The sequence below is a fragment of the Nannospalax galili genome, unplaced genomic scaffold, assembly GCF_000622305.1.
Source record: "Nannospalax galili isolate Female #2095 unplaced genomic scaffold, S.galili_v1.0 scaffold329, whole genome shotgun sequence".
Classification (NCBI taxonomy): Eukaryota; Metazoa; Chordata; class Mammalia; order Rodentia; family Spalacidae; genus Nannospalax; species Nannospalax galili.
In genome coordinates, this window is record NW_008360321.1 from 2195049 (window position 1) to 2220129 (window position 25081).

At 42.5% G+C, this 25081-nt stretch overlaps 1 protein-coding gene across 2 annotated transcripts in view; it reads right to left on the reverse strand.

The window, feature by feature from the left end:
• Positions 1–407: 407 nt before the first annotated feature.
• The window catches only part of Tfap2b (transcription factor AP-2 beta), a 26426-nt gene continuing 1752 nt past the window's right edge, over positions 408–25081 (reverse strand). The window contains exons 2-8 of one of the 2 annotated variants that reach the window (XM_008825216.1): positions 23385–23411; positions 21712–22170; positions 17019–17079; positions 9639–9858; positions 8015–8133; positions 5641–5782; positions 408–2602 (exon numbers count right to left, since the gene is read on the reverse strand). In XM_008825216.1, coding sequence (XP_008823438.1) covers positions 2302–2602; positions 5641–5782; positions 8015–8133; positions 9639–9858; positions 17019–17079; positions 21712–22170; positions 23385–23411 — 1329 coding nt within the window. In that variant the 3' untranslated portion in view covers positions 408–2301. The remainder of the gene's footprint in view (positions 2603–5640; positions 5783–8014; positions 8134–9638; positions 9859–17018; positions 17080–21711; positions 22171–23384; positions 23412–25081) is intronic. The other variant, XM_008825217.2, reaches the window with a different exon arrangement.

Genomic DNA, 25081 nt, shown 5'->3' on the forward strand with positions numbered 1-25081 from the left:
GAAAGGAGACGATGGTTTTCAGTGTGGTTTCTGTCGGCCTTGTGCAACCCGAACATACCTAACACAAATGTCCAGGCCCTCGGACAAAGGTGCAAGCTTCTAAACTGGGGAGAGATGAGCATCTATACCTCACGTAATGTCTTTTCTTGGCCTCTGTTTTCCTCTCAACACGTCTAGGGTTGCATCCTGCAAACCCACAGGAGTCAGAAACAGCTAGGGATAGGACATGAGTGTTGTATGACTTCAGCGGTTGCTTAGAACCTTCAGTGACTTAAAATCAATTCTATAGTATATCCTCTCCTACCAAATAAAAACCTCTTGGGGCTTCCAGGTCTCTAAAACCTACACACACACACACACACACACACACACACACACACACACACATTCACTCTAAGGTGGTTTGGAGAAGGGTTGCAAAAAATCTGTGAATCCAGGCCATTTGTGTGGGCCTATCTGCCAATCATGGAGCACATCTGAATCTTTATCCCAATGGATTTTGCAAAGACTCTGTCTATGTTGTTGAAAAGAGACACTGTACCTATACTAAAAGGATTTATTTCACACACCAAAAACCTTGAAGGATCTCACTGCTCTTGCAAAGGTACAACCATGGATTCCAGATTTTCTTGCATGCTAACGTTAAGATGGAGTACAAGTAAAAAGTCTGGGAGAAGTGAGAGTTATTAAATACATGGGATTTCATCCACTGGGAATATTCTCAGTGTAGCCAGAGAATTCAAAGCTGAAATACACACATCTTTTCACTTTTCGGATTTTTAAAAACTTTTATGTTAAAACAAGTGTATGTCTGGGAAGGTGAAAGGCTTCATTTATAAAAACAGAGCCATGGTACCTTGTAGATCACCTTCCCCAAAAACATCTGTAAAGCTGTTTCTTTTTCCCATTAAAACAGCAATCACAAAAGGCCTAGAGAAACGGAATCCATTTTCAGTGAGGACAATTCTGTTAGAATACAAGGTTCCAAGAACCCTCATTCTTCTCTCTTAAAATCCACTTTGCAGAGCCCCACCCCTGCCCAAATTCCCACCTTAAGGTACATTGGCAAGAAGATTCAAAGCTGCTCCCATCATACAGGCCACTTTTTAAATTATTCCCTTTGAGCTTCTTTAAAGAAGTGTACCTGCTGAATTCTGAAATACAGGCTTTGATTTTTAAAGATCGGATTTTTTTTTTTCTCAGTACCTTATAGATTGTGTAGGAAGCCCAAGTCTTCTTTGAAGAAGCTCATAAACCATGCGGGTAAAGCTTTGGGAAACAGAAGAGAATGAAATGGTACATACCCCTCCGAAGGAATTACATACTAATCAACGTATTCATGGGTTTTTTTTTTTTGATTTTTTTTGTTTTGGTTTTTACTATATTTCTTAAAATTGATAGATGACACACATAGAATAACAAATGCAAGATTCTCTGTGAGCAGGTGCTGGCAAGTCTGAGAACTAGGAACATTTCTGAAAGGAACCGATGATGAATCAACTTATTGGTCTGGGTTTTCCTCTGCCGCCCGAAGCCTCAGCTCTTTGGCCCGCATCAAAAGCTGCAGCCTCCGCCCGCTTCTCCGCAAGTCCCCCGCCCCCCCAACCCCAACTCCCGCCCTTGGCCTCCCTAATTATTATTACACATCGCCGGGGAGTTGGGCCCTAGTGACTTAGGAACTCTAGGCGAGGCCGAGATAGCAGAGGAACAAAAGCAACGTAAAAGAGGTAATCACACTCATTTTCATCTCGGCAGATTCCCAGAACAGTGAGAAAAAGGGGCAAAGGCGGGGCAGCCGGGAGAGGGGTGAGGGGAGATGGAGGGCGGGGACTGCGAGCTTCCTTAAAAAAAATATTAAAAATTATAAAGTTCGTGCGTCTCAGTCAACCAGCTCTCAAAGCACCAACAGCAACGTTTCTCCAAATTTCTTCCAATAAGTTAGCATTTTTCTCATGTTTAGTCTCATGTTTATTTTCCAAAAGGGGAAATTCATAGTTTTCTTTTATTATCAGTATTACTAAGCTCGAAAGAACCGAAGTGGAAAATCCGGACGGTTGTCTCCAAGTAAATCTTGAAACAGACACTGAGAAACGATATTGTTGCTCCGTGGTATGCCTCAGTTTTGTTTTTTTTTTTAAGTTATTTAGCCTTTTTTTAAAATTTTGATTGTATGTGTATTCTACCTAATATAATTCTTCCAAAGCCAATCCAATATGTTAAAGCTAAAATTATTTTTTTTTCTGTTTTCCTTTTGTATTTAAAACATTTTCCTTCTTTATTTATTTATTTATTTATTTATTTTCATTTCCTGTGTTTCTCCTCCTTGTCGCCAGTTTTACTACCTGGGCCTTCCCCAGACGTGTGCCTGTTACTGGTGGTGTTGTTCAAGAACATCTTGTCCATGCCTTTGAGCGCCTCGGTGAGATAGTTCTGCAGGGCGGTGAGCGCAGCGCAAATGGCCGGGGCACCGAAGCCGTGCGTGATGAGGCTGAAGTGCGTGAGGCAACTCTGGATGCCGGGCTCCAAGATGGGGCTGGGCCGGCTGTTCCCGATCGGTGTCCGGTCCTGCGCCAGCAGATCGGTAAATTCTTTACAAAGTTGCCTGGAAAGGGGTGAGGGAGGAACAGAAAATCACCCAGTGGTCACTGACATTAGAAAGGAGACGCGCGCACACACACACAAGCCCAGAGGCGCGCGGTCAGTGGAGAGCGATGCTCACATAGGCGTTTCCGCTCTGTTTATTCACCCAGCGCACTCCCTCAGCTAGCAGCTGTGACAGGAAGGGAAGGGGCTAGGGGAGGAATGCACTCCTCCCACCCCCCCAACCCCCAACCCTCCAACCCCGCCCTTTCAGTTTTCCCCTATACTGGAACCACACCACGTGCATTATGCTTTAGGAAATTCGCTAGACGTTTTAGGATTTGATTTTGAATAATCAATAATTTATAGCTCCTACCTGGTACTTCTTTTTAACACACTCCCCTCCCCTGCCTTCCCAACCTCTAGATCCAGAACCCAAAAGAAAAAGAAAAAGAAAAAAAAAAAAAATCCTGAAAGATTTAAGCCCCTTGGCCACAGGCCTGTCCCTGGCACAGAAGCAGATTGCTGGAGCCTTGCATGGCCCAGGGCGAAGAGCTGTTTATTGTAAGAGAATGCTGATTCCTTCAAAGCAAAAACCTGTTTACCTGCAACATTTTGAAAGAGAGATATATCTTTTTCCTTCTCTAAAAATAATTAATAAAAAACCTTTGTCTCCCTCCCCCTTTTTGCAAATGTGAGCTACTAAAAATCTTTGTGTAACAGGATTGTTGTCAATATAAAAGTATTTCCACATAGCTTAAATAAAAACTAAAGGTAGACCATTAAAACACTAGGGAGAATGGATTTTTATTGTTGAAGGTTCTTTTTTTTTTTTTTTTTTCCCTCAAGGCACCTACAATTTAGAGAACTCTTCTTGCCTCAGGAATCTTGTGTGCCTAACTATGGATTGAACTTGTTTGAGAAATTTTTAATATAAGAAATGGATGGGAGGGATTTAGCCCTGAAGGTCAAACGCCTTGGCTCTGCCAGCAGGCAGAAGCATAGCATCCTAGAGACCGCCATAGCATCCCAGAGACCACCATAGCATCCCAGAGACCACCACAGCATCCCAGAGTCCACCATAGCATCCTGGAGACCATCATAGCCTCCCAGAGTCCACCATAGCACCCCAGAGTCCACCATAGCATCCAAAAGTCCACCATGGCATCCTAGAGTCCACCATAGCATCCCAGAGATTGGCGCGTTTCTCCTGCCTTGCTGCCTCCACCCAGCCTGTTCTGCTATGGGCTGTCAAGAGAAGCAAACCTATAGAATCCTGGTTCTGGACACCCATAGGATGGCTGGAAAGGCCCAGCAACCAACACCTGGCCTGACCATCAGGTAAACAAGGCAGACTTCTGGGCCTTCTTTCCCAATGTGCTACTTTGATCAGGGGTAGTAATTAAACCAAATGGAGACTCTCCTTCCCCACTCATTGACAGCAGCCGAAAGATTGTCATTTTCAAGGCTGGTGGACAAAAAATAGGTCCCCCCTTCATATCCTCTCATGTCTCCATTTAAAACATATCCATGCATCCTCACAGAGGAAGAATTAGGTAATTATGCTCACCTAATAGGGTGGTTCTTAGGCCACAGTGACCTCAGATTCTCATTGCTGTTCAAATACACATCACCAGGCTCCAATTCTTCCCTAGCCCAATTCTAATTTGAAGGGTTTGGAATCCAGACATGAATATATTGGAAAACTTCCCCAGATGATTCCAATAGGTTAAAAAGCAGCTGGCCTTAAAAGTCCTAAGCTTTCAAGAGATGGACAGTCAGAAATTGTCCCTTAAAAAATGTGAAGAACTGGTGGGATCTTGTCATCTGCTTTAAACACATGATTATATTTTCATTTCCCCTTAAATTTCTCTGCTTCATTTATAAAGTACAACTGGCCCCTACCACAAGATACAGAACAAGGGGCAAGAGGGCAGCTCACAGACAAAAATCTTTTAACTGCTAGATGGTATACTAGATGAAAATCTTCTAAGCTGAGGGTGGGTGCCAGGTTTTGATCACTGGGAGAGATGGTTAAAGTCTTTCCTTAAGTTTGTACTCATTACCAAAGTGCCAAAAAGGAAATTTTGTGGTGGGGAGAACAAATGCTTAAGAGTCAAGCATTTTAAATCTTCAAAGCCCAAACCAGGATCTGTAAGCAATTAAAGTTCTGGGACATTAATATTTTTTGACCCTGCGGAAAGGGGCAATCAAATTCCAATCACGTCTCCAAAACATCTGGACAAATTTGAGCAAATGATTTTTCAGCCTTCCATATATTTCTTTAAATTACGCTGTCAACGAAACAAACCGCGTCCTGGAGCACTAAATAAATGAGCGCTGCTGTTTAGGCCTTGCCTGTGAGAGGAGACTAACGTGCGGGTGCGCGCAGTGCCGCAGCGCCGCCCACTGCAGGCCTGAGATGGCCATAAAACACCAACAATATGACACGGAAGCCAAAGACAGGAGTAAATCAAATAAATAGAAAACCCACTGTAAAAGTTCAAATGAGCTCTAGACCTAAATTTAGCCAGAGATTTACTATTTTCCCCTCTGGAGTTGTAGTAAATTTTACAAGTCTGTGGAAGATGACAAACAGCAACGCTGTAAACGTTAGAGTAATTAGAGCTGCGTAGATATGGGCACACGTGGCTGACATACAGACACCCTGAGCAAGCACACATGGCTATCTGCCTATGGCAAGGGGGATCCGTTTGAATGAAGCCTCTGCACCTAGGGATTTGGGGGAGAGACAGGGACAAACTCTGCCTGACTTCTCTAGGATTGTGGATGAGAAATGTTAAAAGCCTCATTCTGATTAATTAATGCCAGACTTGGAAACAGAGGAGACTAAGGCAAGTTCATAGCTCCTTAACCCCACACACCTCCATATCACCACTGGGATGGTCCCTGACCTGCTTTGCTATTGCCTATCAATGCACAGAGTTTTTCAACCCCACACCAGAGGGGCTGTGCTGCCCCTACCACACAGTTTCCCAAGTGGAGTTGGCTCCCTGCAGGGAGAGTTGAGAACCTGGAACCAGGGTCTTGAGCACTCACTTGGTGGCCAGCAGCATATTCTTTCTGGAGTGCAGGTCACTGGGGTCCGTGTGCTGCCGATTCAAATACTCAGACACGGCTTTAGCAGGAAACTCTGTTTCACAAATGTATCCAAAATCCCGAGCTAAGTGAACAGCTTCTCCTGTGAAGTAAGCAATGGAGAATCAGTACCCAGCTAATAAACATTTCAGAGCAGAAGCCACACCCTGGTTGTCCGTTATTTGTGGTTAGAGGAGGTCAGATGTGGAGCAAATGGGAAGCCGAGACAGATACCCAAAGTAAAGATGAATATCCAGTTGTAAATAAAGTGAATGGGACAAACCTAACTCTGTCAATCTCTTCCCAGACAGGTTCTAGACAGATCCCCCTGAAGGAATACAGGCCTTCCTACAATGCCTTTCCTTTACTTTGTCTTAAGGGAAAGGAGACTGGTGAGCCACCTTATAACTGAATCTAGACACGTGGAGGAATATACTAGACCCCCTATTCTATTTAAAGCATCAGTTTCAACTGCTTATAATAAAATTCGGGGGTAAAGTATCATCTAGGTAAACAGTCTCTTATTAACAACTAGTATGTATAAACAAATCCATGTATGTAAATGTTCATGAATATTAATGACCATGTAAAATGTGTATGGAAAATGTAATTCCATTTAGCAGCAAAATAATTATTCTCCTTGCAGTTTTCTTGGAGTTTTCAGGTTTCTTTCTTTCAGAACTTTCTGTCTTCATCTTCCAACTGAAAGACTTTCTACTGCACAAAACATAGCTGCAAAAAAACTGGGGCATGTAACGTGTTCCTGAGCTTAGCAAGAAGCCCCCTTTGAATAATGAATCATTACCCTTTTAAAGTACAGTGTTAGGGGTTTTAAGAACAATCACAAATAGGAAAAAGGAGTATGTTGAACTATTCCATAGGTACAGTATTTTGAGGACATGTGACTTTCTTTTAATGATCATTATTATAATAATGAAAGACCTCAGGCTTAGTGCTTACCAGGATTCATAACACCCAAAACCACCCAGTAATATTGCAGTTTCAGTGTGAGTTCCAGTTTCTTCCCTTCTCTAACAAAATCTTTGTCTCATGCTTTGATTCTTTTGACTGCTTTTCAAAGTGAGGATAGTGATATTAGCAATTTCCTAAAGGACAAAATATGAAAACCTGCAGACTGAGTCAACCATTAATAAGTGGGTTCTGAAACTGCGGCAACTGAGGCCTCTGGTGGGTGAGTTTGGGCTACAAAAGTTTGCCTTAAAGATGGCAAAACGAAAGGCCAGTAAGTCTTTAATGACTTTCTGGAGCACATTTAAATACAATAAGCTGATCTCCTTCATAAGCCAACTCCCTGCAAGGGTGTCATAATATCATATACACTAAAAACTGGGAGAAAAAGCTGGACACAAGGAAGACTCCAGAAAACATTCTCCATCTTCCTCCATCAGTGCTACTTGGCTGTGTTGTTTTGGTTCCCATTCTACAAATTCAGCTGTAGATATTCTTGTTCTCGACGGTATAGATGATGTTAGTCATGACATGCCATAAATATCACCACAAAACCAAAACTGATAAGCAAATTAGAAGTTTCTTTCTAAAGGTAAGGCTATTTCATTTATAACTGATATATTTACAATGAATATTTTCTTCACTTGCCTCCATGCTTTTCCATAGCCTCTTCCCCAGTTTTCTCCTAAGCATCATTGGCCTTACCAAAGTATCAATAATTCAATACATCCCAGGAGGCAGGATTCAGGAGTCCTGGGAGTGTAATGAGTTTTTAAATAACCATTAAAAATCATAAAAGCAATATGTTTTAACATTTTTTAAAAATTATTATACTTTATTTGAGCATGCAGGTGTGCATACCACATAGAGGATCAGAGGGCAATTTGCAGAGTTGGCCCTCTCCTTCCACCCTGTGGTACCTGGGGAATCTAGGGTCCTCAAGTCAGAGGGAAGAGACTTTACCTGCTGAGTCATCTCACCAGCCCAAGTATTTTCTACTTGTTAACACTTCAGAGGTGAAATCAGAGCAGGGAAAGGGAATGGATTCCAGTTTACAGAAATGATCTTGCAGGAGTTCATACCCAGGGTTCTCCAGACTCTAGGGCAACAAAGCGTCCCTGCTCTAATCAGATGCCTGTTCAGAGGAATAGAACCTTGACATGTATCCCTTTGCCTCCCTGCAACTCCTGGCTCCCTTAAAGTAAAAAGACCTTTGAACTTCTCTCACGCCTCTGCTTGACATCCAACTCATAAGGGCACAACAATCACAGTGGATTTCCAGTTAATCATGAAACATGTAAAATGTCAGCCTCCAGCCGACAGTTTAGCTCAGCCACTTCGTGAAATGGCCCCACATCTTGCTTACCTTCCACCAGGGAGGTGAGTAACGTGACATTTGCTGCCTTGCGCCTGCCCGCGGGTAAATTCAAACCGATTTTTTCTAGCCTTTCTCGCAAAGATCTCCCCCCATTTTTCGATTTGGCTCTGGAATTGCAAGAATTAACATTCTGATTAACCTCAGAGTGTTCCTGAAACAAAGTTTAGATTTAGCAATCTAAAGCCCAGTGGAGCTTGAAGAGGTTTTAACTTGAGGTTAGCACTCCCCCCTCCTTCTTTTTGGTTATTTGCTGATGGTTTGCTGAGGTTTGCTTAATTTCTGCAATACAGAGCATAAAAAAATGGAGTCAACTTCTTCTTCTTCTTCTTCTTTTTTAATCTTGTAAGGGAAAAAAAATGGTACCAGATGGAAATAATTAGGGTGTAAGCTGTGGGTTCAGAGAAGGTAAAAATTTTGCATGCACATGCCCATGTACTGGCCAGTGAGGAAAGCAGAATCCAAGCAAGGAAAAAAAAATGTGGGGGTAGGGTGGGTGAAAAAGTTCTTCTAGAAACAGGGAAACAGGTGAGTTTAAAGGAAGAGTCAAAAATAGCTACATAATGAATGAAGAGGTCTTAGAAAGGCGTAGAAGACTAAAATTTGTAATTAATATTCATCATCATAACATTCCCATCCTGAAGCTCAAAAAAACCTCAGTTGAAAACTGAGCAGAGCTAGGACAGAAGATTCATCTTAAGAAAGTTCACATCAATACCCTGAGTTTCTCCCAAGGCGCTGTGTGTGCTCTAAGGTCTGAACAAAAATAAGAGAAAACTCCAGTCATTGTTTATGAACCCCATTGCTGTACTCTTTGGACAGCCACTTTTAGGAAAGAAAGGGACAGTGAACACCTAAAAGGGGATTAGAATATTTGTCACATGCAAAGTAACTTCCTTATCAGGGATAGTGCCAAGGGTCCAGGTGTTGACAAGGACTATTTGCAGAGAATATAAATCTTAAAACGATAGTATTTATTCCTCCATTTTTATCAGAAGAAGTCAATCCATGGGTTGTAATATTGGAGAGCAACCACATAGCCCCAAGTAATGACCATTACGAGTTATAAAGCAGCTTTAGTGTGAGAGGTGATATTATTGAAGGAAGAAGGTCACAGAGCTAGAAAAGAGTTTTTCAAAATACGGGGTACAATGTTAGTGCCCTGGTAGACAGACCAATTTAGCTGCTCTCCATTTGCATTTAAAACTAGTAAAACAGAGTATTTGGAAGGCACGACGGGAATTGTTTAATCAAATTTCTATTTTAGATGAGTTTGTGTAATGGGGAAGTGAGGGTCTGGGCTGCAATCAGGCTAGAGAATGCCCTAGGCGTGAGCTGGGGGTAATCTGGAGCCAGGCAGGAAAGAGGAAGGTTCCTAGGCTTCAAGGGATGCTGCACATGCGCGGTGCGGCCCTGCCCTCAGGGGTGTGGGTGCGAGGACCGCCGCTTTAGTGAGCCAGACTCCCGACACGTGGAGGCCACAACCGCCCACTGGTGCAGCACAGGAACTGCGCTCAGTCTCCTGGTTGCTAGGTAACCGCGTTGGCTTTTTCTCCTTCAGTCTCCACATCAGTTTTCTCCTCCACTGATAGAAATTCAGTTTGGGGTGTTTTACCTTCTGAGGACGCCGCCAAGGAGAGAAGCATTGAGGCATTCGGGGGGCGAGAGCCGTCTCTGAACTTCTCCCACAGTTACTTTGTACTTGGAAGTTGAACTGAGCAGAGATAAACGGCCTGGGACTGAGCAAAATACTTCGCCGGTGTTGACAGACATGCCTCCCAAGAAGCCATCTTTATTCATCATTAGAGAAGTCACAGATTTGGGAGGGACAGGAACTAGAGAGAGAGATGAGAGAGAGAGAAAAAAAAAGAGAAAAAAAAAACAAAAAAAAAAACAAGTTGCCATAAAGGTGACCGGGTTTCAAACCTACTGACTGACAGAACATGTCACTGTGTGACGTCACAGGACAGCCGCCAAGTGGAAAGCGAGGGGAAGGCGCCCGCTCCAGTGGGGCTGTTGTGTGTTCAGAGTGCTGTGACCCGACAGTAATTCCACTGCCACTCCCCTAGAAACTTACCCCAGAGGAGAGGACACGGGTGACACTTGCCAAAGTCCTGCTCACCACAGAATCTGGGATGCATTCAACCCAAAGCTTGGACTTGAAACTACGCAAAACCCTATTTAATCACACGCTGCCGGTGTGACCTTGGACTCTTCACTGCACTCTTAGTCTCGGTTTTCTCATCTGCCTCCTGGAAGATAATACTGTTTCCTTTGGTGTGAAGTTGAAGATCATTCGCTGAGATAAAATGTTGATACCAATGATCTTCATAGAAACACCTCTTGGACTGGACTATGGTCCAGTGTGATCTGCGGGCATCACTAAAGATGAGGGGGCTGGGCCCCTCCAGGCCAAGAACAGGCAAACCATACCTTTGAGCTGAGAGGTTGCTCCCCACCCCCCAAGAGCTGCTCCTCTCCTGAAAATAAGCTCTATTCTTTGCTACAGAAACACAACAGCAGATTCGTTTAGAAATGAACCCAAATGCTCATTTACAGTGAAAGCAACTCATGGGTGATGTGAATTTGGTTTACAAATAAAGCACAGGTTGGCAATTGTTTGGAGCAGTTATGATTTACAACAGGTGCCCTGATCAATCAACCAATCACTGTAATTCATATGAGTGGGGGCTGTCTTGCTTTGCCCCAGTTGTTTCATTCGGCAAGTAATTGATAACAAACCACACTCAAGGTATGTTTTATGCAGAAGTTAATAAGAGCTGACAGCTGGTTGCCACTGCTACCCTAGTGCATTCAGCCTCTCCAGCCTGTATTTCTGTTTAATTGTGTTTCAGTGTCATCTGCATGTCAGGAAGAGACTGTGCTGAGTGGAAGGCTGGGGAATGAGGAACAGTGAACAGTCAACTTCTCAGGTCCCTGGAAGTCTTGATCCTTGGACTTCTGATTTCTACTGCATCTTATCTTCTTCCATAGGTGTATGAAGCACTAAGTCTTCAGAGTATTTGTTGACAGGGAATTTATTGAAACATACATTTAGAGTGGGAAAAAGAAGTTTCCACATCTAACTTTCTGATGAACTGACAGGAAAAGACATGCTCTTTCTGCTGTATGGGTTCTGGAATTTTATATGTGAGAAGAGGTGTAAAGCCTCTCTTCTGTGGAGCAGATTAAACAATGAAGCATTTCTGTTGTTTACTCTTTCATCACAGATTCCAACATTCAGACTCTATAATTATTGGGAGAAATTCCTAAAAGCTAGATATCTATGAGTTTAATCTGGCCCTTTACAAGCACCTTGTAGAATAATCTTTCCTTGGGGAACTGAATTTGGACACTAAAACACTTTCTTCTGCTACTTTTTGATACACGGACGACAACTGCTACACCTGCCATTGATGCTCAAGACCTGTTCTAGCTGGAGGAATGGTATTAGGTAACACAGTGGATCTTCTACACTATCCTGGATGAGGGACAGGGTACACAGTTGACTTTGATTTTCTGGTCCCCTCCCTCATATTTTCATTAGTGATACTGCTTCACATTTAAAATCAAAGCAAGGAAAAGACAAAATATGTTTATCAGACATGGGCAAAACCTATTTAACAAGTCATTTTTTAAATGGTGATGGGATGAAAACAACATTTAGTTCTTGTACATAATATACACATATATTTAAATATCCTCGTTTTACAGAATTTCCAATGACCATATTTCAGATTCATATTCATCTACAATTTATGCTAATGGGAATTGATATGTTAATTTTGAGAGGTACCCTAAATATAGACAGACAACCCATTGCAGTTTGGACATGAGAACTATAGAAATAAGTTATATAAAAATCTCATTTTCGACACAGCATTATACTTAAGACATTTTAACAACAAAATAACTCCACAAAATTGAAGATTACTAAGAAGGCTCCTTTTCCTCCCTTCCACCAAATAGCCAGTATCTTCTAAGCATTAGTAGTGTCCCTGCTTTTCTGATTCCCAGATACCAAATTTCTTGAAAACTCAGGCCTTAGGAGAGACTTTATAACCTGTCCTTTAATTTTACTGTTGTTGATTGTCTGATTTACCTCCTAAGAGCTGCTGCTTTTAGGGACTGTGTGTCCTTTCCTGCCCTGGGCTATACCTCTCAGCATATACTTATCAGCTAAAGACCCCCTGTGCAGTCAGCTTGTATGGCACACTGTCTTGTGGAAGGTTGCCTCCTCCTCAAAAACTCCCACAGACAAGATTAAGGTGCTTTAAAGTGTATTTCCATATCCTCAGGTTCTAACAGGAACTCATGTTCCCTACCCCAAATCTAGCCCTGAGTCCCCAGACCAAACCCCACTTATTTCTCTTTCCAGCTTTTATTCAGGTCCCTAACTTCCTGATCATCTACTGTCCCCTTCACCTCTACACCTGCTTAGCTCAGCTGATTAACTCCGTATTTTATTCCCTTTGTCTTTCCCCTTCTGCTCTCTACCAGCTTATCAATAAACCCAGAGAGCAACAGGGCCCGGTTGGTTTGTTAGTAATTATGTGCACGCTGTTCCTGCTCACGGAACCCAGAGATGACTGAGATAGGTTTAAAGCGACAGCAGGAAATGGTAAGGAAATGGAGCATAGCAAGACTCAGCATGAAGCTTTTGGTTCTTTACATGTTTACAATTTTCTGTGCATGCATAAAAAGTAGCATTTCCCCCTCTTCAGTTCTTGGTTGGTAAAGCCAACTTCTAGAAGTAACACCCACAAAACTTACTCCTTTTCTTTTTTATGAATTATTCCAGGAAAGGAAATAAGGCATTCACAAATAGATTAATTTCCTTATAGTGAATGGAGTCTTAAGAGAAAGAAAGGGAAATGATTAGAGAAAAATATTATTCATTAGAGAGCTATATAGAGATTAATGGGCTAGTACTTTATTTATATTTTTAAAACATACTTCAGTCTGACATTTCACCTTTGAGAAAATTTGTGTTTGACAGGACCTGTGTTGGGAAGAGGGGAAGGAATGAACCTGCTTTACACATTAAAGGGATAAGTCTCCTGGAAGAAACTTTGACTTAGCTATGTAGACTACATTGGGAAGCAACCAATAGATTCAGCATTAAATTAGAGTGACCCCTAAAAGTGAAATAGTGACCTCTCACCAGCAGAAAACCCATCTCTTGAATTTACATATTTTTTTTCATTTACCTGTGTCTAAATTTTTTTCTACATGTAAAGCAGGTGTATAAATGTGGGCACTGAAAGTGTGATAAGAAGAATCATGTGTGTGTGTGTGTGTATGTATGTATGTATGTATGTATGCATTTATGTATGTATGTATGTATGTATCTCCCATCTCCCACAAATACACCAAGTATTTAGGAACAGTGTCTGAGAATCTGAATTGGGACTCCTTCCTCTCTTAGTGTGTCATTGGACCTTGAGAAAGACATTCATCTCCAGTCTGAGCACTTGCAGGCTCCATACTTGGGGTAATGGAAAGGATGTCTGATCTTTCCAGTTTTGAAATTCTGGGGATTCTGGTGATTCCCTGCATGACTAGAAGCAATCTCTGGTTCTCCAGGGTATAAATAGCTATTGCTATTCCAACCTTCTGGAAATGCAAACTTTTTTGAAAGGAAACTCAAACCTTTAGGGGTTTCTAACAGACTCATGGTGCTTCTAGGCAAAGAAAGAAGAATCTCAGAAGAACCCACTAGAATTGAGAATTGGCCATTTTTAATTCCTCTTCCCTAAGAACATATGAGAGTGTTTGTGTGGGGAAGGGGCCAGAACTAACGGGAAATAGTGGAAGAGAAGAGAGGTTGAACTAAAACTAACCAAACAGGATATCCTTAAGACCAATAAAAAATGCCCCACAGTCACAGAATTTGAACCTTGGACTCAAGCCTCAATAGTCTTTCCAAGAAATCCCAACATATTTTCTGCTGCCTAATGGTCAAACGGATTGCATACTGGTCTCTGATTGCTCAAAACCCTTCTTCTTCAAGCCTAGGTGCACCTTATAAGTTAGGCCATGGGAAGGTGACAGTGATCATTTATGTACTCGCATAGACACACACAAACACACACACACACACACACACACACACACACACACCCTGCCCCACCCAGATTCCTAATCTTAATGGAACTGGGAGTTAAGAATGATTTTTTAATGTCTCGTTGGATTTTTAGACTGCTAATGTACCGAATCCTTCTCATTATTACTTTATTGATTGCTCATTGACCAGCTCCCTTCAAATCGTATTAACCACCCTCTGCCGATTTAGATTAGGAGAGTTTAAAAAGCACCTTTCATTACTCCCCCCTCCCCAACTCCTGCCACAGAGTTGAGACTAGGCAGCTTAATGGGAGCTCTAATGGGGCAGCTAAGAGGAGAGGGGCCACGGTCCCTGCCGATTGCATTAATAGCTCAAAGGGGGCCAATACAGAAAATTAGCCTTAAACGAGCTCTGGAGATCTTCAAATGAAAGAGCCATTTATCACGCTGGCTACCTTCACTCCACTCGTTTGCTCTCTCTACTGGGAACAACTCATTTCCTCTTAACTAAATTACTTCAGAAATGTCAGCTAAGCCCAGATAGCAACATAACAAGGAGGGAGTCTATAATCTATTGGGTGATATCAATACGGGAGAAAAATAAGATGGATTAAATTTTAGGAGGGGCCATGTCATAATGGGATAGAAAGACACAATGATAGAAAAATACATCTTTTATTGACTACATTGTTAGGCTTCATAAACAGGGGCAAGAGATACATAAACCTGGGCCAATTGATGACATTTTACAAATGAGGTATAATTTTTAAAAAACTGTCAGATGCTGATTAGAAAACAAGCAACTAAGTCCTATGCCAAGTTGTTGAAACTTAGAATATTCAGTTCAGAAAACTTTCTTGCCTCTCTGGGAAAGAAAATCTCATGGTGATGGGGATAGGCAAAGATGGGGGAGTAAAGGCAGGGAAAGGAACTAGTGAACCCATAACTTAAGTGCTTATGGTAGGTTAAAAGAGGTCAGATATCTGTCCATATTTTTCCTGTGGCTTTTAAAATAGAAAATTATCTTTTTCATGTAAGTAAGCAAAATTTCAAGTATCACATAGTGGAATTGACCTTCATATGTATACCATTCTCCCTCAATCAATTAAAACGACTAGGATATTAATCTTCAGTGTTTTAAGCTGTGCATGTTTCTTAAAGGCTTTTGGAGAAAACATCCTCCAGTGCTTTAGAAAACAGAGCAAGGAACCTTAATCAACTTCCCTTCTCTTTATTCCTGGAAACAACATGCATAAATATTCACATTTCTCTGCAAACTTATCTAAACACTTAGACCAATGCATCCCACATCCAAGAAAAAATTTGAACTCCATTTTGGTAGGCAAGTTAAGTTCCAAATAGTTTTATTGGCCTGACGATTAATAACATTTCTGATTGGTCATTTGTTGGGCAGATCCCTCTGTCAGCCAAATGTTGCTAGGATACAGAACCTAGAGCTAAATGGTTCTAGCTTTCCATGAAAAAGGAGTGGGGGGGGGATTAAAACAAGAACAACAAAAGAAGGAACAGAGAAACTCCTCCTTCACCCCACCCCAATCAACCAGCAATTAACCAAAAGAGAACCCCCCCAGAGGAAATGGTGAAAGTGAGCTGTCAACACTAGCCCCCATTCTGAGTATCCCAGCTGAAAATGATGGTATCTAAGAAGAGAGGGAGAAATATTGAGAACAACATTTCTAATAGATAGTTTTCCCACAAACTTTGCCATTTAAAATACTCTTTTCCAAAACCAAAAGGGTACTATTTCTCTGGCCTTTAAAAGAAGAAACTAAAACACACTTTAACCCTGTTTACAATCCTTATCCCACAAGTCCACTACTACCTCAATTGCAGTCTGGTTGGATTACTTTCCAAGCTATCTTTTCCTTTAATTATTTTTGTGAATGTCAACCAGCTTAAGTGAAAAACAAATAAATGACCAAAGCTGGGGATTGTTGACACCAAACATCAGGACTGGCTTTCTCCAACCTCAATAAGAAAGGATTACAGTAGTTACAACTGTGTTTTCTAATACCAGTTCCTGAGATAATTAAAGATTTCACTGTGTACACATTCAAGCTCCTAAATTTGTGGCATGTGAGTGGCATTCAGGCCTTTAAGCAGTCACACTAATCGTCAGACACTCTCTCAGTGACTGTCAGAGAAGAAGAAAAAAAAATTAAGCAGCTGCAATACCCTGAAATGAGTTATTGTAATTACATTTAATTAGTTTAATTAGTTAATTATTTTGCTTACAGCTGTACAAGAGACTGCAAACATTTGTTAATATCACATGCCCTTTAACAGTATGGGGTGATTCCATAGTCACAGTAAATCATGAGTGCATATGTAGGAAGATTTAGATATGTGCATAGTCTGTCTCAGACTCTCAGGATGAGCATATTTAGCAAAACATTTGGCACAATTAAAAAAATAATAAAAAGAAACAACTCATAAAACACAGAGAACTGGGAACAAAATTACTACCCCAAAATCCAAACAAAAACAAGGAAAAGAAACGTATCTCAATGGCACACAATTTAAATGTAGCCAACTCCAAATATCAACGAAATAATTACTAATTACAGCACATTCTTGAAGTCAGTATTTCCCAGCCAATTATACACATGATGATAATTTGGTTATGTAAGATAAATTTAGAATGGCTACCATGTACATTATGAGAAAAATGGCAATTTTCTGTGTCCCTGTGTTTCTCCAATTCCTGTTTCTGGCTGCAGTTTTCACTCTGCTTGGTTCCATTTCCTTTTTCCTAACATGCCCTTTTACCTAGTCTGACAGCCACTGTACTGATGAGAACAGACATTTGTATGATATAAAATAATGATTTCCCCCAAAGTGAAAGCTCATCTTAAAGAAATTAAAACACAGGAAAACTTTGCTTACTTTTGGGAGGAATAATCCATACCTTTTTTAATGACAGACTGGTCCAATAGATTCATGCCGCTATTATTGGCATCTTCAACTGACTGTGAATATAAAAACATCACCATTCAATTGACTGGATATTAAAGAACTGCACACATAAATCATGCCATTCTATACTGAAGTTTCTGTTATTTCCATTTATATTAATTCACAAAGGGAGGTTTTATTATTATCCTTATTATCTCCAAATCGACATAGAAATGAAATTCACACAAATATATACATTCTTCCAATGAAGAAAGGGAAAATAGAATCTGTGAGAGACATCTGGGATGTGATATTGGCTCTGTTCCTGTCTGAAACACAGATATTACATAGATATATAAACCTTTATATTATTTGCCCATATGAATTGTGAAAAGTGGCAACAGCTGAAAGATTTTCACCAATATCAGTTAAGAGTAATTTTGGTTTTCCATTCTGTCCCAGTGCATCTTAACCCCAGAGCCATTTTACAAATACATAATCGTTTACATTATGGGATTTTAATTAAAGTCTGAGCAATTTGGATTGGAATGCAAACAGTAACACATAGGAACATGTTTGCAAGCTTTCAAGACCGCACACCCACTGAAGTCCACATACATTTCTGTTAGATCTGAGTTTCTTACTGCACAGTGACAGTCCCTGGAGGAGCCTGTGCAACATACTCCCCCTCCCAACTATGCTGGTTCTGTACCTCAGCAAGGCACACACCTGTTAGGTAGGCAGTAACTACAGATACACACACACACACACACACACACACACACACACACACATACACGAGGATTGGGTCCTCCCGACCAGCACCTAGGTAATCATAAGGAACATTAATCTTCTTTGCTATAGTATTATCCCAGAGAGGGGAAGCCTCAACTCAGTATTGGCAATACTTCTGAGGGAAATAATTGTTGGAGCAAGTTCCTTACTGTACGGGTAGCATAGACACTGGTGTTCTGGCTGTGCATCCCAGGGCATCCAAAAGCAGATTCTCTTCTGGCCCTCCTCACTCCCAAATGAAAATGCATGCTAAGTCTTTCTGAATTGTTCAACTGCTCCCCTTGATCCTTTGGGACTTATGTTCGGATCAATTTGTCACCTATTCTCTAAAAAGGCTTGAGAGCAAGTTATTTACCCAGTACTTCCTACCGTTTATTCACATTGCATCCCCAGACAGGGTGCTTGTTCATCACAAGAAAGAAAAGACTGTCTATTCCAAACAAGCATGGCTTGAAAGATAAGATGATCTAACCATCCGGGATATGAGCATTTGTTTCTTTTCATTTGTAAGAGTCACTCTTCTGCTCCTACAAAGCTGAAGGAAAATGTTTCTCCACTAGAACTGTTTTCTATGTTGCAAGCTGCCAAACACATCTTAAGGAATAGTAAAGAATCAGTTTTAAAAACATTTCATAAAACTTGCTCATAAGTTCTCAGGGGAACCCATCACCTACACACAGACATGCTCACACTGGATTCATGCTTTTCTAAGATCATTTATCTGTTGACAATGGCTCTGGGTCCTCCCAGGACAGAAATATTCACTTTTGTTTGTGGGAACAGAACCAGTCACTTAGGGGCCTGGACCCGTGGATCCCCCCACACCTCACCCTCATGTTGGTGCGCAAATATGTATCTACGCCTCATCAGCGACGTGGGGTAGTTGTGGTAGTTAATGAGAAGGCTCTTGTCTGATTTTCTATCTAATTACGGCCGCCTGCTGGGTTTTTGTACAGGATATTCACGCAGCATGCTGGCGCTTAATCGTCACAGGGAGGATCGTAAAGATTTAATTAGGACTGCATGCGGAAGCGCAGAAAAACAACTCAGACTCATAATTACTAGACTTCTTTAGTTAAAAGTGATACCAGGGGTTGCTTTAAGACACAAGGGTGTGTTTGGGTGTGTTTGAGTGTGTGTGTGTATGTGTGTGTGTTTGGGGGGGGAGATTTGCTTAACAGCTTTATATGTTTGTACTCATGGGTGGTAGAGGTGATGGGAGGTTAGAGAGCCAAGCTGTGAGGAACAAGCCTACATGGCAACTAAACAAATCTCCAGCTAGGTGTCCTTTCATTCTTTTCTGTAGCCATTTTTTCCCCTGAGTTTCTAACACTGTCCCCCCTCCCCAGTGGGTGAAATGTAGCATACCCGGAACCCAGACAGTGATCTGCTAGTTTAATAGCCCCTGTGAGTAAATTGAAATAGAAATTGACAGGGTTTTATAGTTTCATTTAAAAAAATATTAGAAGCATTTGGTTAATTAGCTCTCCTTTTCTCTCACAGGGCTGCGGCCTCATGAGTGTGCCTCTGGGTCACATGAAATCACACCAAGCCTCGACCCACAGGCCTAGGCATCATCCTCTTGTCTGTCTGGTCTGTGGCTTCAATCTTCCTGAACACAAACCCACTAGACTTTTGAGAGTGAGTAAGTGACTCTTGAGTTCCAGGTCAAGACACTTGTCCATTCTTGAGACTACAAGGGTGCGGCCAAACCATTGAGTCTGTTGCTGCGCTGAGTGTAGAAACTGGATTTCCTGTATGACTTTGGCTGGTGCACTCTAGATCACTAACTTGGAAATGAATCCTCCCTGGACCAGCTGGTCAATTGCAATCTCTGAGAGTATACCTTCTCCTTTCCCACCTCATAACGACCTCACCCTGGCCTGAGGAGAGCTATCGCTGGGACAGTGCACAGACCATCATCATGCAGGTTGTTTCACTGCTGAGGCTGGCACAGGATGTATTTCCTTACACTTAGGGTTGTTCCCAGAAAATCCCACAGGCCTTCGGGTTTTCCAGGCTACCAGCTGGAGGAAGAAGAGGCAGGCAGGGAAAGCTCTCTCCCCCTGCAGTCTCTATGTACAACAGCAATAGCTCAGCCTCCGTGCTGCTGCGTTCATACACTTTCAGTTCTTTTCTGGCCTTGTTTTGCCTTCTCCCTTTGCATTTTGCTAAATATTTAAAACTTCTTTACAATTCTGCCTTAAAAAAAAAAAAAACATTCTAAAACCAAAGAAATTTGCTCCCTCTTTTTGGGAGAAATTCCTAGGTTCAGTTTCCAGAGTCCATGGGCCTGGCCTACTGTAGGGTGCAGGGCGGTGGTGGTGAAGGTAGTGTTAGTCTCACCAGCAGTAATGGTAATGTTAATGCGTTGATCCACTTCCATTATCCAGCACTTTGAACCATACTCAGAAAGGTTAATTTAAAAACTTTCCCCCCCAGACACATATTACTCGAATGCATTAAAAAACTATTAAATATTTCCTTTCTTACATGATATTCTGAAATGAGCAGTACCTCCAGCCAAGCATAGTTAAGCTCAGTTAAGTCAACAAAACCATCATTCTTACTACTATGGGAGAATTCAGCACTACAAGTCAGGTGATTTCATTTTCTCTTCTTTTTTAATAACGAGCTTCTTTTAAAACAATAAACCATCACCAACCACATAAAAATGGCATTTGATGTTGTCACCACATTTTTATTGTTTTTTAAAAAATGGTTTTTCCAGCGAAGTAAAGAATGATTTGCCTTCCCTTTTCTCTTTCCCATTTAGTTTTTCTTTGCTTCAGAGGCATGTCTAAACTGATTCATAACAAATACAACCGTGTCAATGATACAAAGTGTCAATTAAATGCTTTCCAACTATATTTATCTTTTCTGGAGACTCTTTAAATTAGGAGGGGGGGGGAGACCTGTTCCCACTCACCCTGACAGTATTTAGGAATCTTTTCTTTGATGTTTCTTTGTTTAGTTTAACCAAGTATTCTCATCCAAATCGGCCTCCTTTGTGTTGGTTGATGATGGGATAGTGGGTGGGTAAGGGGGAGTGATTTGAGCCTTTTGTTTTAAGAAATAAACATATGGTGCCTCCTCAGCTAGGGTGGTAGAGGTGGAAAGAGGAGAAGGTATGCACCTAGCATGCAGAGCTTACTGACAAAGCTGAAGAGGAAGGTGGAAACACATTGTTTCACAGATACTTAAATGGACCCCAGAGAGAAGAAATCTTCCACATGCTATCTGTCCCTATGAATATTCAAGATGAATTGTGGCTTTCTGGGTCTGTCCTCTACAAATGTCCAGTTGTCAGGTGATGGAACTCTACTTTGGAAAGGAGCACTGAGGGTTTTTGAAGCATTCAGAACAAGACCAGCCTTAAAAAAAACACAGCTAAGACTCTCTTCAGAGTGCACAATGTCATGCTTAGCACAAGCTTTGCAAATCCTGAGAGAACACCCAGAGCTTTCAGAGGCCCTGGAACTTTCCTGGTCAGAGCCTTTTCCTCTAAACAAACAGCACTTTACCTGCTAAGTCAGTGGGACAGACTCACTGTGGGGCATACAAGGTACCATGCTTGCTCACACAGAGCAAGAGAGAATATGTCAAAGTTCAGTAGCTGAGACAACACAAAAACATTAACCTTGATTGCAATGACTGTAGCCTATCAACAAACATATTTCTTCTTTCCTGACTTCATTTCTAGCCCTTCTGTCATTCACAACTGGATCTCTGAAAATTCTCACTTAGTAGCTATGCAGGCGCACACACAAATTTGTCCCTTCCACTCGGTCGCGTTCTAAAAGTGACAACTTCCCCCAAAGACAAGGCCACCCTTCCCTCTTTCCTCCCCTCTCCTTTGGGCATTCTTCCTTTGTTATCTTTAATGTTTGTTTTTGTTTGTTTGGGGTTACCTGGACGTCTTCCATGCCGGGATGCCCAAGGCCGTGCAATGAAAGGCTGTCGCCCATGCCGGCGTCCAGGCCGTGGTGCGCCGAGTGTAGCAGCACGTCCGGCCGCCGGACCGAATGGTAGTCCCTCCGGGGGTCAAGGCCCGAGAGCTGGGGCAAAGCAGCCCGGGGCTGGGGCAGGAGAGAGCCGGCTTCCGAACCCACTTCTTGCCGCTGCCGTTGCCCCCAAGGATGTTGTTGGGGCTGATGCAGAGGGTTCAGGGAGTAGGGGTCGTTGACGTGGGAGTAGGGGTCTTGGCTCTGGTGGTAGGGTAGCGGCTGATAGGGGGGCGGGAAATAGGGTGGCTGGAAGTCCGAGGACGGGGTGTGGGACAGCGGCGGAGCGCTCGAGTAGGGTCCTTGGGACACCGAGCCCAGCTGAGAAAGCCTCGAGCTGTGGCTTGGGACACCATCGTGCCGGTCCTGGGAAGAGAGAAAAGAGAGAAGAAGAGAGAGAAGTAGGCAAGGAGAGGAGAGGAGAGGAGAGGAGAGGGAGAGAGAGAGAGAGAGAGAGAGAGAGAGAGAGAGAGAGAGAGAGAGAGAGATAGGCTTCTGTGCTTCTGTATAACTTTTCGAGATAGGAAAGCTAGAGGCCCAAAACCTTAGACCCCAAGCTGACTCAGGGCCACATGATAACATGATAAAATTTCAACAATTCTACACAGGAAGTTTCCTTTCAATGGCACTTTTTAAAAAGAATGACCACCCACTACCCGACCTCTGACTTCTTTTGGGAATGCAAAGCAGGCAAGGGGGTAAAGCAAAGGAAATGTGTATGGCCTGAGATGCTCAATGCTTTATTTAAAATGTAAGACTCTTATGAACAGTGTGTTTGCTCCTGTGTTTCCCCTTTTAATTTTTCCAAAGATCCAATGCATAACAAATAAAACTTCCCAAAATGTGCTGTGGTGCTTGCTACTCCTGTTTAAAAACCAGCTTCTGTCTTCACTGACAGTGTAGCTGACTGACCTCTGCCACCAGGAGATTCCCAGAGCTGGAAGGAATCTGCCTGAATGAGGATCCAGTCACCTCTCCCTCCTCAAGAGGAATGAAATAACTTAAACAGTGCTTGATTGAAATGGATCTCCTCCGAAATCATACCCTAAGCCCATGCTAAATTGAGTTGTGGTTTGCAAGAGTTATTTCTAGGCTTGCTTTCTAGATCACATGCTGTTATACCTCAGGGTGTTAAAATGAAGGACCTGAAGTTGGGGCAGAAAAAGATAACCCTTACAACTTATTATCAGTCCTCTCTGGAGTGTGTAAGTCAAAGGAGGAGAAGGGGAAGTGCAGGCATGTTGTCCCATCCTTTGTGGAAATGTCATGATAAAGTCCCCTAGGTTCTTTCTGTAGAAATTGTCACCTAAATTTCCAAACTGCATTATCAAATAAAAAGTTTTTAGGTTCAGCCCCCCCCCTCAGCCCCCCCCCCAGCTGACTCGTGGAGCTCAGACGGAGAACACACAATGCAGAAAAAAGCAGCTGCAACCTAGTTCAATCACAGTGCTAAATTACCAAGCCAAAGGCACTCCAAGGAAGACAGAGACCGAGGGAGACACACACACAGAGATGCAGAGACAGCGAGATGGTGAGAGGAAAGAGCATGCAGTTCTGGTACAATGTGAATCCGAACTCACCATGGATGAATAGGTGTGGACTAACATCTGGAAAAAAAAGCCTCGTTACTGCTCAAAATCAAACAACGAATTTTTAAAAATCAAGGAGTCCAGCAGAGAAGTGTGCTGGACACAAGAACCGAGCTTGAGGTGTTTCCAGGACAAGCCATCAAAAAAGAAAAAAAAAAAAAAGCCCTCTCCAACAAGATTGGAGATGCCTGTCACACATAGACAGAACTGGTCATCTGTCTCTCACTTTTTTTTTTTTTTTTTTTTTGGCCTCTTTTCTTCTGCCGGTTCTTTGGGGCTCCAGATACAGTCCTCTTCCACCCGAAGCTGGGCTCAGACTGCTCCCGTGCCCCTTCCTCCCACTGCTTGCCTACACCGCCTCATAATAATTGATATTCATGACTATTAATATTACACGAGTACTTTAAAGGGAGAATGGAGGACAAATGGAGCGTGAAGCAGCAGCTAGCACAGAGCTCCTCGACTATTGTAAATGACGTTCATTCAGTGGAGAATTACTAGATGTAATCAGACGAGGGGGCTGGCAAAGGCAGACTGGGGAAAAAGTTTAGCAGGAAAGAGGCAGAACTTCAATTAACTGAGCTGGGACACTTGTAAGGCAGCCTGTGCTCTGTGGACTAGGCAGTGTCGGGGAGCAGTGCTGGGGCTCCCAGAGAATGTAGGTGTCCTACTATGGAGAAGACTCTCCCAATGGGAGAAAGTGATTGCCCTGGATGTTTGGTGTGTAGATTAAAAAGAGAAACTAGAAAGGCACTGCCTGGTCATCTGGAGGAGGAGAGAACAGTAAATTGGTGGGCCCGGTTGTTTACTGTGAAGTTCCAAGACTTTTTGTCAATAAAGAGGGTTATGCTTATTTTTTTTAAAGGATGGAGGAGAGATAGGGGCTTTCTGAACACCGGGCAGCACTCTCCAGTCTAGCACTTACAGCCTGTGATTCTAACCTCGATTTAAAATATATGCAATCGATCTACAAGTACACTAAACTTATCCTTTCCAGGCAAAGCCAGGGGCAACAGAAAATCTTTGGGGATGTTTCAGGAACCCGTTCAACTGGCCTGACTGCCATTTCTGTTAAAGTTCAACCTTAGTCCAGACTTAAATAGACTCCTTCCACCGCGCCGAGAGCGGGTTCTCCGGGCTTGGGAGCAGAAAATTTAGGCAGCCAGGAACAGTATTTTTCCCTCTCTCCCTCTCCCTCTCTCTCTCCCACTCCCTCTCCCTCTCTTCCTCTTTCTCCCTCTCTCCCTCTCCTTCCTCTTTCCTCTCTTCTCCCTCTCTTCCTTCCACTCTCCCTCCTTTTCTGTCCTCCCCTTCTTTTCTCTGCCCCTTCTCACTTCCACTCCACCCCTCCTTCTCTTCTCCCTCCCCCCCCATTTAGCAGTTTACTTTTCATAATCAAAGAAGGAGCGTTACTCTGATTACTTTAATCCCTCTATGTATACTCAGAGCTATTTACACCGCGGCCCCAGCCCCGCCAGTGCGCCATGGGTGATGTATTCTTTAGCATAGTTTAATGCCCTGGACTTGAACATTATCCCGCCTGTTAAGGAAAGAAAAGGAGGCAGAACCGAAGCAAACCCCACCAGGCCGGAGGCGCGGTTCATTACAGTCTATAAACAACCACAAGGAGGAAAGCAAAGCCCGGAGTCACCCCACCGAATTCTCTCTCTCTCTCTCTCTCTCTCTCT